Raw genomic sequence first — 17,260 nt, 5'->3', positions numbered from 1 at the left:
ATTTGCTTCTTTCTTGTTATAAAGAGATGGGACCACATTTAACTAAAAAGTGACTTCCTTATAAATTATAAAATGGTTGCCTGTCATCAGGGATCTTTAGGTCTTAACAATCGTTATTCTTAAAAGATTGTGACTTATTCTACAGTGGCCAGGCTCATTCTTCTGGATCGAATAACTCAAGATGCAAGGAGTTTAGGGACGACATGTAGTAAACAGCTGCTCTTTTTATAGCCATAACGAAAAACTCCAGGAACGTACCCCAAAATGGCCCACGGATCTAAAAGACACCTACCTGGCCATATAGATGATAATCAAATTCATAGATCTTGTTGAATTTTGAAAATCCTTCCCTCTATAACAAAACAAAAATACAATTGATCGATTACGTTGAAAACAAAGGATTCCTCAGCCTAAAGATGAAGCAGAACACTGGTAAGCGATAATATTGAAAAGTAACAGTATTTCCTAAAGCCAAAAACTAGGCTATATTACTAAGACCATTTATCAAGTGGCTCCTCGAAATAGTTACAAGCACACAATTGGTAGAGTCCATGGAGTTTCTATGCTGGAAGGTAACCTTGAGGTCGGCTAATATAACATCTTTTCATGGATGAGAATGGATGTGTCCAAGGTCACGTCACAAATTAAAGGCAGAAGAAGGATTAGGACATAATTCTCTTGACAATTTTCTCCTTCTTCCCCATATACTTTTACTACTTTCTGGCTGTACAATTGTACCTGTCAACTGTGAACACAGGCAAGTCGTTCACTTTTCTGAACATCAATTTATTTTTGAATAAATTTACCTCTGGGTTCTCCCCTGGCTCTAAAATCCAGTAACGCTACGAGCCCCAGTCAGAACTGGAACCCAGTCTATAAAGCAATGCCTTAGCTTGTAATCATGGATGAATAAGACCCTCTCTGAGTAGGTCCCACTTTTCTCCATAGGGACATTAAATGTAGTTACACATGTGAGTTTTGCACCAACACTACACAGAAGACAAGAAAATGGCCAACTGGGAACTGGAGAAATGTTCAAGGGCCAAGAGAAGGGTCAGTGTCGAGAAGAGTCTTCCTCCGTCTCACAAAGACAATTTTTCTGAGTGGAATAGTAAATAAGGTTCTCTTTGAGGCATATGGATGATTTTTTTTTAAAAAAGATTTTATTTGAGAGAGAACAAATGAGCAGGGGAAGGGGCACAGGGAGAGAGAATCCTCAAGCAGACTCCCCACTGAGTGCAGAGCCAGACACAGGGCTCGATCCGAGGACCCCGAGATCACCACCCGAGCTGAAGGCAGATGCCCAACCGACTGAGCCACCCAGGCGCCCCCATAATGACAAATTTTAAGAGGGATTTTATTTTAGTATCTCATACTTAAGAGTTCACTGGTTGCCAATATCGCCAAGAAAAGAAATTCCTCTGTACAAACTCCACTTGCTAGTTAAGCCCTTCTAGTAATAGAGAATAGAAACTGTCTAATCAGTAGTTTCCGACTTTTTTTTATGAGAAGCAGTGTCAGCAACTTTTTTTTCGAGAAAATGGTTTCTGACTTTTTAAGAAAGCTCTGAAGCCTTCCCAAACAAACACCAATATGGACCCTGATATATAACAAGGCTGAAGTCGGCTTACTCAACCTCTCCCCAGCCCAGCCCCAAGGGACTCCTGAGGTGCACATTCACTGTCCCTTGGGTCTCTTGGGAACGCAGTCTGAAAACCACTGTTTTAGATATACTTTTCAAGATAAATAACTTGTCTGGGACGCCTGGGTGGCTCAGTCGGTTAAGCGGCTGCCTTCGGCCCAGGTCATGATCCCAGGGTCCTGGGATCGAGTCCCACATCAGGCTCCTTGCTCAGCAGGGAACCTGCTTCTCCCTCTCTCTCCGTCTGCTTGTGCTCTGTCAAATAAATAAAATCTTTAAAAAAAAAAAAAAAGATAAATAACTTGTCTGATAACACGCGTGTGACCCCACAACAGGGCTCTTCCAGGTGGTCTCCTCTCCCAGTGGTAGCCTCGAGGATGTGAAATGTTTTTCCTGACATTTCAAACTTGCCCCCCTACAAGTCCCATCTGAGGATGGCGCACAATTATGTACGATTCCCCATTTGCGTGAGGTGCTCAGGGAAAGTGGATGCTCCCAAAATATAGTAGTTCTGGAGTCTGGAGAAAGAAAAACAAAAACAAAAACAAAAACAACCTGGTAGACCAAGAATGTAGCTTTTGTGATCTCTTTTGCAGTGTTGTCCACTCTATTAAAAAAACAAACAAAACAAGTTCCTTCTCTAAGCACTCTGTAGGAACTGTCACACTGCTGCTGTTAAATGTATAGCAGGATTCATTAAGATTTCTCTTTCCGAATATAAAAAATAAAACCATGAAAAAACTGTACACACGTAGAAGGTTGTAGTTTTCAATGTGCTTCTGAATGCTATCGTAAATGGAACTGTTCTCTTAATTTTCTTTCCAATTGTTCATTGCTACTAATTTGTGTGCGTACATCTTGTATCCTGCAACTTTGCCGAGTTTATTAGCACTAATGGTCTTTTGTGACTTCTTTAGGATTTCTATTCTATAAGATCATGTTGTCTGCAAACAGACATATTTTTTTCAAAGATTTTATTTATTTGAGAGAAAGAGAGAGCACATGAGAAGGGAGGAGGGGCAGTGGGGAAGGGACAAGCAGACGCCCCGCGGAGCAGAGAGCCGCTGTGGGACACCATCCCAGGACCGTGGCGTCATGACCTGGGCTGAAGGCAGATGCTTAACCGACTGAGCCACCCAGGCGTCCTGCAGATAGACATATTTTTAATTCTTTCCAATTTAGATTTATTTTTCTTGCCTAATTCCTTTAGCTAGAACTTCTGGTAATTTGGGATAGCAATGGGGAAAATAGGCAATCTTGTCTCATTCCTGATCTCAGAGGACAAGCTTTCAGTCTTTCACCCTCCAGCTAAAGTTAGTAATGGGATTTTCAAAAATGCCTTTTATCATGAAGGGGATTAAATTTTTATCAATTTCGTTTTCTGCATCAATTGAAATAAACAATGTAGGTTTTAAGTGGGGGATTACTGGGGTCGTATCTGTGTTTTATAAAGTCACTTTGGTAATGGAGAATTTCAAGAGTGAAAGGCTAGGGAGAAAGCTACTGGAGTTTTCCATGTGAGGGGTCAGAGGCCTGCACTCTACAACACATCAGCTCTTGCTCCCACTATCCAGGAGCTAGAAATGGAGGTCTAAGGACCTTGGGAATCTTTAAAGAAAAAAGGGCAGGGAACTTCTTCCCCATACTCTTAGAAATGGCCTCCAGAAAACCATTTCACGATCCACTTTAATTTGACAGATTTTCCTGAACAGTTCTTGCTGCCTCCGTGCCAACTCTTACACAAAATCTTTTACCTTCCCCTTCCTTTGCACCTCCAGTGTGTCTAGGACACATTCTCATCCCTTACTTGCCTGTTTCTTGGAGTTTGTACCAGTAGGAATAGGGCTGATGTTCGCTCTAATCCCAAACCCTAGGCAGTACTGCCCCATCAATATGCGTTCACAGAGTGCAAAGTCAGTGCGGCTGCAGAACGCGGGGGATGCGACAGAGATGGGGAGAGCTTGTTAGCTGGGAACGCTCGGACAGAGCCTGACTACCAACTTAAAAGACTTTGGTCAGTGGTTCCCAACAAATGAGTTTTCGAATCACAGGGACTAATGTTAAAATACAGACTTCTCTGATCTCACCCCAGACCCACAGAACAGCCGGTGCCCCAGGTGGTTCCGATCATCAGACAAGTTTGGGAACCGCTGCTGTGGACGAGGAGGAGCCAAGGTTTTCAAGAACACGGGTGAAACGTCTCACTATACTTTTGCATGCCTATCTTTCGGAAGAGACAGGAAGCCAATGCAATGACCCAGAAGCGAGAGAAGTGGCCTCCGTGTGTATTCCCAGCGCGCGCCTCGCCGTCCCGCTGGGGGATCGGGACAGCTCCCTCACCCGCACAGCTGATCGGAAATACGCCTCCTTACCCGCCTCATGCGACCGTTGGACAGCAGGTCGGCGATCCCCTTGGCCGCGTCGTTTTTCTCGGCCACACAGAGAATTTTCCGCACGCCTCGGAAGGCCACCTCCATGGCAGCGCGGGACAAGGTGCGGGCTCCCGGCCGTTTCAGCCAGCGGAGCGCGCAGCGGGCGACCGGGAAGATCATCCCTAGGCCCCGCGCCCGCAGCCGCCCCCCGGGTGCCCACGCATGCTGGAGAAGCCAGAGGTGAGGTCCACCTGGCCCCCGTCCTAAGGGAACTGGGGCCTCCGGGAGCCGCCAGCGCCACCTCCCCGCGGCCCGTCACCTTCCCGCGGCCCGTCACCTCCCCTCAGCCCGCCGGGCTTTGCACCCGCTGCCTCTGCCGGGAATCCCGCACCGCAGGCGTCCCGCTTCCGCCCGCCTTCTCGAGCTACATCCGCCCCGCGCGAGCGCCACATGACCGCGAACTACAACTCCCAGACCGCCCCGCGCTCCTGGACTCCTAGCACATTTCCGCTCCTCCGCCCCACTTCCTTCGCTTCCCGACAGTGGTTGGTAAGTCGATTCGTCCTTGGGAGAGGCCGCTGGACAGTTCTGCCCAAACCTGTCGCTAGCTCACAATTTTTCTGTCCCGCTCGGAAGTCCACGCGGACGCTTCCGGGTCACGCGGCGCAGACACCAAGAGTCATGTGACACCAAGATGGCGGCGCCGCGGTAGCTGGCTCCGGGTTGTGGCGTCCGAGGAGCCGCGACGGTTTCTGTCCTCGGGCCGTGGGGGCGGCAACGCTTCACTGGCCCCTGCGGCGGCCCGTAGCCCCGCGTTAGGCACCGGTTCAGGGCTTGGCTGTTGCTGTCGCGGTGGGTTCGGGGGAGTGCCGGTGACCTCGCTTCAGGTGTACTGCGCCGGACGCTCTCGCCGGAGGAGGAGGAAGAGGAGGAGGAGGAGGACAACCGGCCTGCCGGGTCTTCTGGATCTGCGGAGTCCATGGGCTTCTGAGGGCTCTGGAGGAGCTATAGCTCTGAGGGGACTGTGGGAGTTCGAGTCTTCCAGAGTGTGAGGGGCAGCCTAGTACCCCTGAGGGCGCAAAGAAGACCGCAGGGACTTTGCTTCCTCTTCCAGAGGCCTTGCTTCCCTGCGTTGATTACCCCCTCATTCTTTCTCACTTCCTCTCAATGTTCTCTCCATATATCTGGAAATATGATCAGCGCCCCTGACGTGGTGGCCTTCACCAAAGAGGAGGAGTACGAGGAGGAGCCTTACAATGAGCCCGCCTTGCCCGAGGAGTACTCGGTGCCACTCTTCCCCTTCGCCAGCCAGGGAGCCAACCCATGGTCCAAACTGTCCGGGGCCAAGTTCTCTCGGGACTTCATCCTTATTTCCGAGTTCTCCGAGCAGGTGGGACCCCAACCCTTGTTGACCATCCCCAATGACACCAAAGTTTTTGGTACTTTCGATCTCAATTACTTCTCCTTGCGGATCATGTCTGTGGATTACCAGGCCTCCTTTGTGGGCCATCCGCCTGGTTCTGCCTACCCCAAGCTGAACTTTGTGGAGGACTCCAAGGTGGTGCTGGGAGACTCCAAGGAGGGAGCCTTTGCGTATGTGCACCACCTTACCCTGTACGACCTGGAGGCCCGGGGCTTTGTGAGGCCCTTTTGCATGGCTTATATCTCAGCGGACCAGCACAAGATCATGCAGCAGTTTCAGGAGCTCTCAGCTGAATTTTCCAAAGCTTCCGAGTGCTTGAAGACAGGCAACAGGAAGGCATTTGCAGGAGAACTTGAAAAAAAACTGAAAGACTTGGATTACACCAGGACAGTGCTGCACACGGAAACGGAGATCCAGAAGAAGGCCAATGACAAAGGCTTTTACTCATCTCAGGCAATTGAGAAAGCCAATGAACTGGCTAGCGTAGAGAAGTCCATCATTGAACATCAAGACCTGCTGAAGCAGATCCGCTCGTACCCTCATCGGAAGTTGAAGGGGTCTCCTTTGTGTTCTGGGGAGACGGAGCACACCCAGGATCAGGCCAGCCAGGCAGCCACTACCTCTAACCCTGATGAGTCTGCTGACACAGACCTTTACACCTGCAGACCTGCTTATACCCCGAAACTCATCAAAGCAAAGTCCACCAAGTGTTTTGACAAGAAGTTGAAGACCTTGGAAGAGCTCTGTGACACTGAGTATTTCACCCAGACCCTGGCTCAGCTCAGCCACATAGAGCACATGTTCAGAGGAGACCTGTGCTACCTCCTGACCAGCCAGATTGACAGAGCACTTCTAAAACAACAGCATATAACAAACTTCCTCTTTGAAGATTTCGTGGAGGTCGACGACAGGGTGGCAGAGAAACAAGAGAGCGCACCCCCTAGGCCCGTTCCAGGCAGGCCGCCTTCTAGGTCTGTGGAAGAATGTCCGATTCCTCAAGTGTTAGTTAGTGTTGGTTCCTACAAGTCCAGTGTGGAGTCTGTGCCGATCAAGATGGAGCAGGAACTTGGAGATGAGGAGTACAGGGAAGCGGAGGTGACAGAATCGAGCAGTTTTGACCCCCAGGAAAACTTGGACTACCTGGATATGGATATGAAAGGGAGCATCAGCAGTGGCGAAAGCATCGAGGTTCTGGGCACGGAGAAGTCCACCGCTGTGCTGCCTAAGTCTGACAGCCAGGCCAGCCTCACGGTGCCATTGAGCCCCCAGGTGGTCCGGAGCAAAGCGGTCAGCCACAGGACCATCAGCGAGGACAGTATTGAAGTCCTCAGCACCTGCCCCTCGGAGGCCCTCATCCCTGATGATTTTAAGGCCAGCTACCCAAGTGCCATTAACGAAGAAGAATCATACGCAGATGATAGCGAGGGAGCCATCCACTTCCAGGCAAGCGTCAGCCCGCCGGAGCTGGGTGAAGCAGAGGAGGGCAGCTTAGAAACCCCCCCGTCACAAATAGACTCCTCCTGCTGCATTGGGAAGGAGAGTGACAGTGTGCGGGTGCCCCTCTCCCCTCCAGCCCACACCCCCTCGGAGCAGGACGGAGTAGTGAGCATCCCTCCGCAGCGCTACAGGCAGAAGGACCAGGGGTTCCGTGTGGACTTTGCCATGGAAAATGCCAGCCCTTCCCGGGACAACAGTTCCGAAGGCTTCCCTGCTGATGAGCTGGATCCAAACCGCCTGCTGGCGAGCCGGGATGTCAGTAAGACCAGCCTGGACAACTACTCGGACACTACCAGCAACATGAGCAGTGTAGCCTCCACCAGCTCAGACAGGACTCCCTCTTCTGCTCACCCCACCGGCCCCTCTTCCGAGAGGCATAAAAAGAGGGCTGGCCAGAACGCCTTAAAATTCATCCGTCAGTACCCCTTTGCCCACCCGGCCATCTACTCCTTGCTCAGCGGGAGGACACTTGTGGTCCTAGGGGAGGATGAGGCCGTAGTGAGGAAGCTGGTGACAGCGCTGTCCATCTTTGTCCCCAGCCACAGCCGTTTCGCCAAGCCGGTGAAGCACTGGGTCTCCTCTCCTTTGCATATCACGGATTTTCAGAAGTGGAAGCTTATCGGCCTGCAGAGGTAACTGGTTACCCGCGGTGGGGAAGGGCCCCATCCCGTTAGAGACGAGGCTTCAGACGTACATCCCTCTGGGGGAGGTGCACAAGGTCGCGAGGTGGGCCCGGAATTGGGCGACCTGGCTTCCACACTGGGCCCTCAACACTAACCAGCTTACTCTGTAACTTTTGGCAGATCATTCCCTTTCTCTGGCCTTTTGTTTCCTCGTCCCTCGCATGAGGGGTTGCCGTTCCGAGGTGGTTGCCAACCCTGGTCTGCGATCTGCCGTGTCAGAATTATTTAGGAGAGTTTTTTTAGATCATGGAGTTCTGGGTCCCAGCCCCCAGAGATTCTGGTTCACTTGGTCTGGGGTGACACCTGGAGTTTATCTGGTGTCCAGCAAGGTTTGGGGAACAACCGAACTTGGAGATCTCAGGTTCTCGCTGATTCTCAAATTCACACTATGGTGTAAATGACTGAAGAGACATGGGCTTCTGAGAAAGGGCCGTGGTAGTCTCAGAAGGTGGCAGCCATCACTGGTGACAGGGACATCAGGGGCTCCCGTGGCTTTCACTCCACTGTCCTATTTGCCTTAGGAGGCTGTGTTTTTTTCCCCTAGAAGTCTGTGTTCATAAGGAAATGGAAGAGCCAGTTCCTCCTTTCTGTTTGATTGCTTTCTATCTCATTTTCCCACAATACTTGTGTTGCAGTAGACTCCTTTTCTTTTTTCCAAATACTGCTTGGCAAGTTGTCGGGCCCAAGGGTCTCTTTCCCTCGGGGTACGCACGGGGTTCAGCTTCCTCGTTTCCTTCTCTGCACCCCACTTGGCACATCTGTAAAACAGAGGTGCTGACACAGCCAGTCTGTGCTTCCCGTGCCGCATGGGAAGAGAGAACACTGCAATCAGGAACTGTTCGTTCCAATCTTCCGACTCTCCTTTTGCATCGGTCCCTAGTATCAGTGAGGTCCCCACCACCCGAGTCGCCTGGCATTTGCCCCTCTTGGAGAAGTCACACGGCCCTCGCTCTAACCCTTGCTGCGTGTTCAAACTAAACAAATTAAAAGCGTAAAAAGGCTTTCCTCGGGGTCGTGGTGGTGGCATTTAAGCAAGTGGCGCCTCCACGGCCTGCCTCGGCTCACTGGCCATGCTGGTGGGTGCTGGGATGCCATCTGCAGGTACCTGGGCAAGGCCACTGCCTTGGAAGGATTCATAGTTGGGGAGGGGAGACAGATGCCAGGGAGGAGTGCCAACAGCGGGTGTAGCGTGCGTTCTAAGAAAACAAAGGGGGGCGACTGAGTGACGGGTGGGAAGCGAGGGAGAGGGGTGCCTGGGGAAGGCTTGGGGTCTTTCGCTGAAGGCACCAGGAGGGCGAGCTTGCCAGTGTGGGGGAAGAGTGATGACATGGGGACTTGGTGTGACGTGGCCCAGACCCCTGGACCAGCCCCTTCCTCGGGCCGCACAGGAGACCACCGAGCGGGGTCCTTGCTTATGGGTGCAGAACCAGGCTCAGGAGTGAGAGGCTGCACTGGGTGCCCTCGCGGACTTTGTCCTTCCTCCCAGGATCCGGTCCCTCTGCTGATGCCAGCTCTGTGCTCGGGTGTAACCCGTCAGTCCCAGCAAGGCAAGGGCTCTTCAGAGATTGCTTTTGCCCTGATCTTGGTGGAAGAATGGGTCCGTGCCTCTTGCAGACACATACCTCTTCTCCGAGTCACTCCCCTCGCCCCAACCCTTGACCTTTTTCCCTTTTTCTCCCTCAAAGATGGAAAATCTAAAACGCACAACAGTTTGTTGTCAGCTGGCTTATCCAGGATCAGGCTCAGGACAGTCTTGCCCTTCCCTGGAGGAGTGAGGTGGTCTGAGTCCCTGGCCGGCCCTACCAGTATTCATCCACCGTGGGCACCTGAGCAAGTCGCTCCTCCACTCGAGGCTTTGTTCCCTCCTGAGAAAATGAGAGGGTTGGATCCCTGAATGATCATTTGCCAAATATTTACAGAGGACTGTGAAGTGCTAGCCACTCGGCCCACTGCCAGAATCATAGGGCGAGTCAGCCGTGGTGCGTCCCCGTGACAGGGCAAGCACGGTCTTCAAGGGGGGGGTCGGTCCCTCACACCAGTCCCAGCTCTGTCACCACACTGTCAGCTTGACCTCTGAGGCTGTTCGCATCTGCAGATGGGGTTGCCAAGACCTGTCTCGTGAGAGCGGGTGTGAAAAGGCCCATTGCATCTGGTCTGTGTCTGATCAGTGTGAGTGCGTCTCTGGTAACCTAGCGGGGACGCATACACCGTCGAGGGAGGCAGGCCGAGGCAGCAGACGCTGAGTGCGGCCCTCACCAGCCCGGCTTTGGAGCCTTTAAGCATCCCTCTGTGAAGGCGAGAGGCCCATCAGAAGTGACAGACGAGAGCATTGCAAACAGCACCGAGTGGGGAAGTGTCTCCCGTTGCTCATGTTCTCAGACCTGGGCGTGCACAGATGTTGGGTATTAGCAAGGTCTGCCTCCAGAGGTCCTGCTCTGGTGTGAGATACAGTGGGTGGGGGCTGGAGGCCTTGTTCCCTAGTGGCCGTGTCACCGCAGTGGGGACTGGATTTGCCGCAGCTCTCCCAAGGAAGTCCTGGGAGGTGAGCAGCAGACACCATCTGAACGTGTCCTGCGATGAAAAGCCGTGGAGTCGTGGCCTGGGGTGGGTAGGGAGGGGCGCTGTGGGTGCTGTGACCTCAGGTCCTGATGCTTCCACTGTCGGCCGTGTGGATTTGGACCAGGCCTCTCCTCTCATTCATTCAACAAGGCTTGTTGCACACGCCTGTGAGCGGGCTTCTGGGGCTCCCTGTGTGGAGCTGCAGGAAAGGGTCACATCTAGAAAGAACGTAACGCCCTGTGCTGTGCTCGCCCTTTGAAGTGCTCAGAGCTGTGGGATCAGTGGTGAGTCATCCCAGCAGGCAGAGCCAGTGTTGAAACTGGGCGGCAGGAGGAGGCCCATCTGAGGATCAGCATTAAAGAGTAGTAGTAGAAGAGGGGCCTTTGTGTGGCCGTGAACTTCCTTGCCCGGGGGGAGCTCCGCTCTAGAGGGGGTTGAGTCCGTGTGCTGGGTTAATCTGGAATCAGAACTGTGACCCAGGAGAGTCTCTCCCCAGTCAGGTGCTTCGACTCCAGCTAAAACCAGCTGAGATGATGAACTGTTTTTAAAGACTCTCACCCCCACAGCTGCCAGTTTCATTAGCCCTTGATTTTTTTTTTCCCCCCTAAAGTAAGCCTTCTGCCTGGAGATGCTCGTGAGTTGGATCCATCACTTATGGGTATGAGATGGGCCCATAATCATGTTGGTTTCCCATTATTTTAAATCAGAATGAAGGATAAGTGTATTGCTACCAAGTCGCAGGAACAAGCCCCGGACAGAGCTCAGTACCGACGGGAAGAAGTGCTAGTTGGTGGCGGGGGGGGGGGGGGGGGGTCAGAGGCCTTGGTTGAGTCCCGGCTCAACCACTCTAGCTGGCGGACCTTGCGTGAGCCACGGCCCCGCTCTGGGCCTCAGTGTTCGCGTCCGCCCACAGCCTACCCCCGGCCTTGGGACGGACCGTAAGGGATCTAAGACAGGTGTGGGAGGTGAAGCGTGAGGCTCTCAGTGCCGCCGAGGACCAGAGGTGTGGGCTCGCCTCTTTCCATGCTGCCTCGCCTGGTGAGGAGCGTTGTGGGGAAACACGTGGAGGAAGAGTTAGACGGAGCGGCATCTTCTGAAGAAGCGGTGCTCTGTAGGTGAGCGTAGGTGTGGGGTGCCAGAGCTCCCCGGGAATGGCCGGGCCTGAGGCAAGGTGTTCAGCACGACCGGTGGCTGGAGTGGAGCGGCAGGAGGACGGGGTGAGGCCTGGCTTTGCTGCCGCGCAAAACCTCGGGGGGCTGGATGTGCCCAGCTCGAGGCGGCCTTTGGCTTATGGCCTGGGCCCCTCCGGGGGTGGGGTGCCTTGGGAGCTGCCTGAGCACACTGGTAGTGTGACTGAGGAGGCCCGTGTCCCCGAGAAGCCGGTGAGCCGCCTGTAGGTCCTGCTTCCTCATCGCCCACGTGATGGGGGCCACAGCCCACTGCCTGCCTCGTGGTCTTCAGGACGCACGGCCCATGTGGCTGTTTCCTCATCTCTGTGACCCTGCTCTTGTGTAGTCCCGGGTTCTCGGAGCCCACCTTTGTTGTAAGGTCCAGCTCCGAGGCTGTTCCTCCAGAACCTTCCTGGCCCCGGGCCTCCCCCTTTCACTCCGGGTCCTGTGTGCATGTCTTTTCTTCCCAGCTGACCAGGCTCGTGCCTCACTCCCTCTTCCGCCCCCAGCTCACTGCGTGGCATATGGTAGATGCTGCTAACTGTACAAGGACATGACGCCACCCAGGAAGGAAAGAACATAACGAGATTGCCTTAGTCCCCCAGGTGCCTGTCAGTCCTCTGTACACAATACCTGAGGCCTAACCCAAGCTCTCAATTCCAGACATGTGTCAGTCCGTGAAATCTCTGGTCAGCTAGACCTTTGCCAGACTGCAAGGCTGGCGGACTCTGGCTGCTCTGGGAAGACCGATCTAGAGGGTTTTAAGGCGCTGCTTACTAGGGCGGGTCACCCTGACCCCGTCCCTCGTTGAGCAAGCCCTCCGCTTGCCTCTGCTCCGCGGGCGCCGTACTGGGCGGTGGGCCAGGAGGCCAGATCAGCTAGTCCCGGGCCCGCAGGAGCTCCGTGCGCTGGGAGAGACGGGGCGTAGATGGCTGGCACCGCCCTGCTCGGTGCCAGGCTGATGGGACTGAGGCCCAGGCACTGTCCTAAACACGACCAGTTTGGTCTCTGCAGTGACCGCCTGAGGCAGGACCGGTTATCTCTGTCGTACAGAAGGGGCTCAGAAGGGTTAGGGCACTTGGCCGGGGTCACAAAGCAAAACAGTAGAGAAGCAAAGGACGGGATCACGGGCGGCCGGGTAAGGTTTAAGTTGGCATAGAAGTGAGTACAAATGGAAGGGAGGGGTGTTCCGGGCAGAGCATTGAGGCCCGTGATTGTGAGGCCCTACCGAAAGCGTGGATGGCTGCGAGGAAGTCACCATGACGGTAACAGGCGGGAGGTGGGTCACGCAGGGCCTGTGGGCCACGCCCAGGCACTTGAACTTGGTCACGAGGGTGGTGAGGAGCCCTTTGAAGAGCATCATGATCAGATTTGCCGCCCGGAAGAGCCAGTGAGCGTTGGCTGGCGGGAGCCGGCCCCGGAGACGGGCGGCCCTGGCGCAAGCCGCCCCTCTGACGCTGGCCTGTGTGTTTCAGGGTGGCGCCCCCCGCCGGCGCCGGCGCGCTGCACACCCTGGGCCGCTACAGCCGCTACACAAGCGTCCTGGACCTAGACAGCAAAGCGCTGCGCTGCCCCCTCTACAGGGGCGCCCTGGTGCCCCGGCTGGCCGACCACCGCACTCAGATCAAGCGGGGCAGCACCTACTACCTGCACGTCCAGAGCATGCTCACCCAGCTCTGCTCCAAGGCCTTCCTCTACGCCTTCTGTCACCACCTGCACCTGCCCGCCCACGACAAGGAGACCCGGGAGGTGGTTGCCGGCCGCCAGGCGAGCTTCCTGAAGCTGAACCTGGGCCTGGTGAACGAAGATGTGAAGGTGGTCCAGTACCTGGCCGAGCTGCTGAAGCTGCACTACACGCAGGAGGCTCCCGGGACCAGCCAGCCCACACTCAGGTTCGACTACGTCCCCAGCTTCTTGTACAAGATCTGAGGTCCGCCCCAGCCACTGTGACCGAGACCTGTGACTCAGGGTACGGGGAGGGGAGGGGTTGGCGTGAGCGAGGGGTCCTCTGAGCTGTTGAGACTTCGGGTGTCATCGGGCAAGGGAACCCAAGGTGGCAGCCCTGGTTCCCGGGTGGCGTCCGGCGGTCTGGGAGGCGGGCTCGGGCAGAGGCGGGTGCCTGGCTCTCCGCCGGCAGTAAGGACAGTGACAGGCTGCTCCGCCAGGCAAGGAGTGGCCCCTGGGGTCGGGAGGGGGCCGCTTGGCTTCCTGAGGACTGGGAGGCGGGCCGGGAGAGAGCCAGCACTCTCTCGATGGGGCGGGACGAGGGGCAGAGAGGTGAAGCCCGGACGGGAGGGGCATGCTGGCACGGTCAGCTCCCAAACACTGGGGCGGCGAGATCAAGGGAAGCACCGCATTCACTGGCACGGTTTAGCGGGAAACAGGCCGACAGAACGTCCATTGCCTCATTCAGATCCCAGCTGGGGTCCTTCACTCGGGCCCCCTAGAGCCCGTCCTCCCCGAGGAGGCCCCCAAATGAGTGAGGTGGAGGGAGGCAGCTCTGCCTACGCTGGGTGGTGGCAGACATGGAAACTTCTGGGCCCTGGGGCTGTAGGGAGAGCGAGCAGCACCCTGTCTGGTCCTGGCTTCCTCACCAGGCACGGAAGTGCCTGTGGGTGGGCTTTGCAGCTGCTCCCCCCGGGGCGGCAGGATGGGCTCGAGTTAGGCGCTCGTCCCTGCTCGTGAGTGAGAACCACTCTCGCAGCTGGAGGGCCCGGGAGACGGGCAGGGCCGCTGGGCCACGAGGCCGTCAGCACAGTGCAAGGGATGAGGAGCCAGCAGGCCTCCGGGGCGCAGCCCGCCAGCCTTTCTGGCGCAGTGAGTCTACACTGTGCTCTTGGGGAAGGTCGGCAGACATGCTGGGACTCGGCCGAGGTCACCCCCCCCAGTCCTCCACCCGCAGCAAACCTTTGCAACCACTTCACTACCTCTTGCAGGGTCTCATGGGCACGGCGACAGCGGGGTTCTGCTCAGCTGCGTGGTCTGGGGGGGCAGCCCAGCTAGCGAGAACCCAGGGCCAGGGTCTCCTCCGGGAAGGAGGAAAGCCTCCTTGTGTGGCTGTCTTCGTGGATCTGCCCCACGTGGGCCTCACCTCTGCTCACTCCTGCCCGCACGCCGTGCCCTCAAATACATGCACCTCACCGCTGTCCACTCCCACCCCACGCGGGCCCCCCAAATATGGTTACCTCACCAGCGCTCACTCCTGCCCCACGCAGGTCCCCCAGGTCCACTCACCTCCCAGCAGCTCACTCCCAGCCCCACGTGAGTCCTCCCTTTGGGGAAGGACGCAATCCCTGCCTCACCCGCCGTGACCTCCCTGACGCTCCTTACAGTTGCCGTTGGTTTGTACATGGAGGGTTTCTTGCAACCTTGAAATTTTTATACTTTTTTTTTTTCTTTTTTATGGCTGCTTTTTTCCTCCAAGTAGGGAGAACTCTTAGTATGACCGCTTTTTAACGTGTCCGGGACAGTTGCGCTGCAGCAGACCCGGCCCAGCCACGACGCGGTTGCTGCTGAGCATGCGCGCGCGCGTCTCTGGGCGCCGCGTACCCTGTAGTTGGGGTCTCGCTGTCGAGACCTGCCTACCTGTCAGCTCTGTGGCGCACCGTGGAGGTCACGTAGGGGAGGCGGGACCCTGAGGGGCGTTAGCGTCCCGTCACTCCTGCCGCCCTTTCCTGGCCCGGCTCCTCTTCACGCACGCGGGCATGGCCCGTGGGCCCGTGGCCATCGGCTTCTGGTCAGGGCCCACGGCCCTGGCAGAGGGGGTGTGATTTTGCTTCTGAGCCTGTGACTGAGAGAGAACCTTCTGTGGCAGATGGTCTGTCTACATGCCACGGGTTTTCTTTGTACCTGTGCCCGTTGCATACGTTCACACACAGAAGAGTCGCCAGGAACGGCTTGGCAGCTTCGAGATGCGAGGTGTGTGTTTGCACGTGGGGAAGGCTGCGTAGGAAGCCTGTTTCTCTCCGTGGGCTGCCCCCCTTCGTTGCTGCCTCCAGTGTCCCCCGTGTTCAAGATGCCGCTTTGCTAACTGGGTGGCCCGCTGCTGTCTGCTTACGCCTCTGGGGACATGACCTTACAGCATTTTATCTCCAAGGTGGGAGAGGTCTTTGGGGTCCGGATGACAAGACTGAAAGTGATCATCGGCACCACCGTTGCTTTTCATTCCTGTTTCACACCATTGTGGACTCTATACAGTTTAACCATACTGTCACCTGGGAAACTGATCAAGGCAGAAGGTCAGGCATGCGGGGCCTTCTAGAAGCTAAAGCCATCGCTACCATGGTCTGAAGTAGATGTCACTTTGGAGGGGGTTTGCGTGGAAGCTCTGTCTCAGGGATGGTTCCGGAGGCCCCAGGATTCTGAGGCGAGGGATCAGGCGGGTGTGAACAGAACAGGTATGTCCCATCCTGGGGCCGGCCTCAGAAAGAGCAAGTGAGGAAGGAGTGTCTCCCTTGAGTCGTTCCTTCATGGCTTCACGGACCGGTAGGGAGACTCCAGGTTTTAAGTTTTGGTTAAAGTCTAACTTTCCGTTGTGGCAGTTTCAAAGGGTTGCTGGATGCCAAGTGTGTTTCTTTCCAGGGGGATCTCAAAGTGGTCCTGGGACGGAGCCACTTCGGGCAGGCACTTGAGACCGTGGAGCTGCCCTTCCCAGATCCCCTCCACTTTGGAGAGCTGGAACCCACTAGAAGTCCCACATCTGTAAATCTTAAGGTGTGGGGAGCCCTATGCAGTGGGACTGAGCTCTTTAAGAATTTTCGTTTGAGGTTTGTCTCAAATAAAACGTTTTAAAAACACTTCACAGAAAATAGAGGACATCCGTGCCTCTTACTACTTTGTCAGTGACCAGGTACCAAAAGTGTCCCTGGGGTTTATTTCAACTTTAGTTCCAACCCATTACCGCTCCCCCGCCTCCAACCACCCCTTTTTCAAGCAGGTCCAGGTTGAGAGCAGGCTGATCAGGCTAGCAGTCTGGCGGTAGTGATTTCCAGAAGCTCCATGTGAGAGAGGAGCCAGAGCCTTTGTAGCACCGCGGCCCTCGGGGCGCTCCGACCTGAGCTGCTGCCTCACACCTCCCCGCTTCCCTAGGGATCTTGCTTCCCTGGTGGAATCTTCAGATTTTAGAAATCGTGACTTGTCCGTGATTTACTGCAGTGGCTGAAGTTACATGATGAATTGCACCAGAATTTGGAAATGGACCCTGATAGGCCCCCTGTCATTTCCCATCTAGCTTTTAACTTCTTTGTTGCTATATTCAAGGTATTGTAGGTTTCCACCTCCAACAAACAGCACAGCCCAGTTCAAATCCTAGGGAGGCCAACAGATTGTCCCCCAAGTGCCAGGGCAGCTACAGTTCAGTGACGTGTTTCTGGAGGCTGAGGGCAGCCTTAAAGAACTCGCCTGCACACCGACCACCCACTTCCGCCAGTGCCGGACACGTGCCCCCACCTCCCCGGACCTGGTGTTGCAGGGCAGGTCAGCTTCTCGTGCTGCTGCCCAGCTGGTAACGCTCAGCTGCTGGGGAACCCGTCGGCAAGCATGAACCACCTTCACAGGAACTGATCTCCCAAGCCAGCAATCAGGTTTTACTTCCCATCTCCCTAAAAGCTCAGAAGCTCAGAAGAAAGTGCCTTGGTTTGTGCTCTGAGGCCAACCAGCCAGCTCTCCGGCTTTTCCCCAATACTGTGATAGAAAGTGACAAAACTGGAATCTTTCAGAGATGCGGTATTAACAGACTACAAAAAAGAGAAAGCATCAAGTTTCTACTTCTGGCTGGAAAGAACCAGTCTCAGCTGAAAAGGTCTGAGCACACACCAAGTGTCCCTGAGCCCTCAAAGGAGAAAGCTGTGAGCCCTGACCTCATCTGGTCTTACCTGTTAAGGTTTGGTTACGGTCATGGGAAGAGGGGGGTGGGG

General features: G+C 55.2%; 2 protein-coding genes across 2 annotated transcripts in view; one reads left to right on the top strand and one right to left on the bottom strand.

Moving 5' to 3' along the window:
• Positions 1–4,452, bottom strand: part of TOP3A (DNA topoisomerase III alpha) — a 30,501-nt gene extending 26,049 nt beyond the window's left edge. Inside the window, exons 1-2 of the mRNA XM_032431750.1 lie at positions 4,015–4,452; positions 293–352 (exon numbers count right to left, since the gene is read on the bottom strand). Of these exons, the coding sequence (XP_032287641.1) occupies positions 293–352; positions 4,015–4,194 (240 nt within the window). The 5' untranslated portion in view covers positions 4,195–4,452. The remainder of the gene's footprint in view (positions 1–292; positions 353–4,014) is intronic.
• Positions 4,453–4,501: 49 nt separating this feature from the next.
• On the top strand, positions 4,502–17,231 carry SMCR8 (SMCR8-C9orf72 complex subunit). The gene is made up of 2 exons (XM_032431751.1): positions 4,502–7,566; positions 12,821–17,231. Exons 1-2 carry the CDS (start codon positions 5,207–5,209, stop codon positions 13,272–13,274), a joined length of 2,814 nt encoding a protein of 937 aa, XP_032287642.1. The 5' UTR covers positions 4,502–5,206; the 3' UTR covers positions 13,275–17,231.
• Positions 17,232–17,260: the final 29 nt, after the last annotated feature.

Source organism: Phoca vitulina, unplaced genomic scaffold (assembly GCF_004348235.1).
Source record: "Phoca vitulina isolate PV1807 unplaced genomic scaffold, GSC_HSeal_1.0 scaffold47, whole genome shotgun sequence".
Classification (NCBI taxonomy): Eukaryota; Metazoa; Chordata; class Mammalia; order Carnivora; family Phocidae; genus Phoca; species Phoca vitulina.
This window is presented reverse-complemented; position numbering and strand designations above follow the sequence as displayed.

Excerpts from the sequence above, each read along its gene's own strand:
- SMCR8 (XM_032431751.1), top strand. The coding sequence starts at position 5,207 with ATGATCAGCGCCCCTGACGTGGTGGCCTTCACCAAAGAGGAGGAGTAC. Across the intron at positions 7,567-12,820 it reads AAGCTTATCGGCCTGCAGAG|GGTGGCGCCCCCCGCCGGCG; the intron begins GTAACTGGTTAC and ends TGTGTGTTTCAG.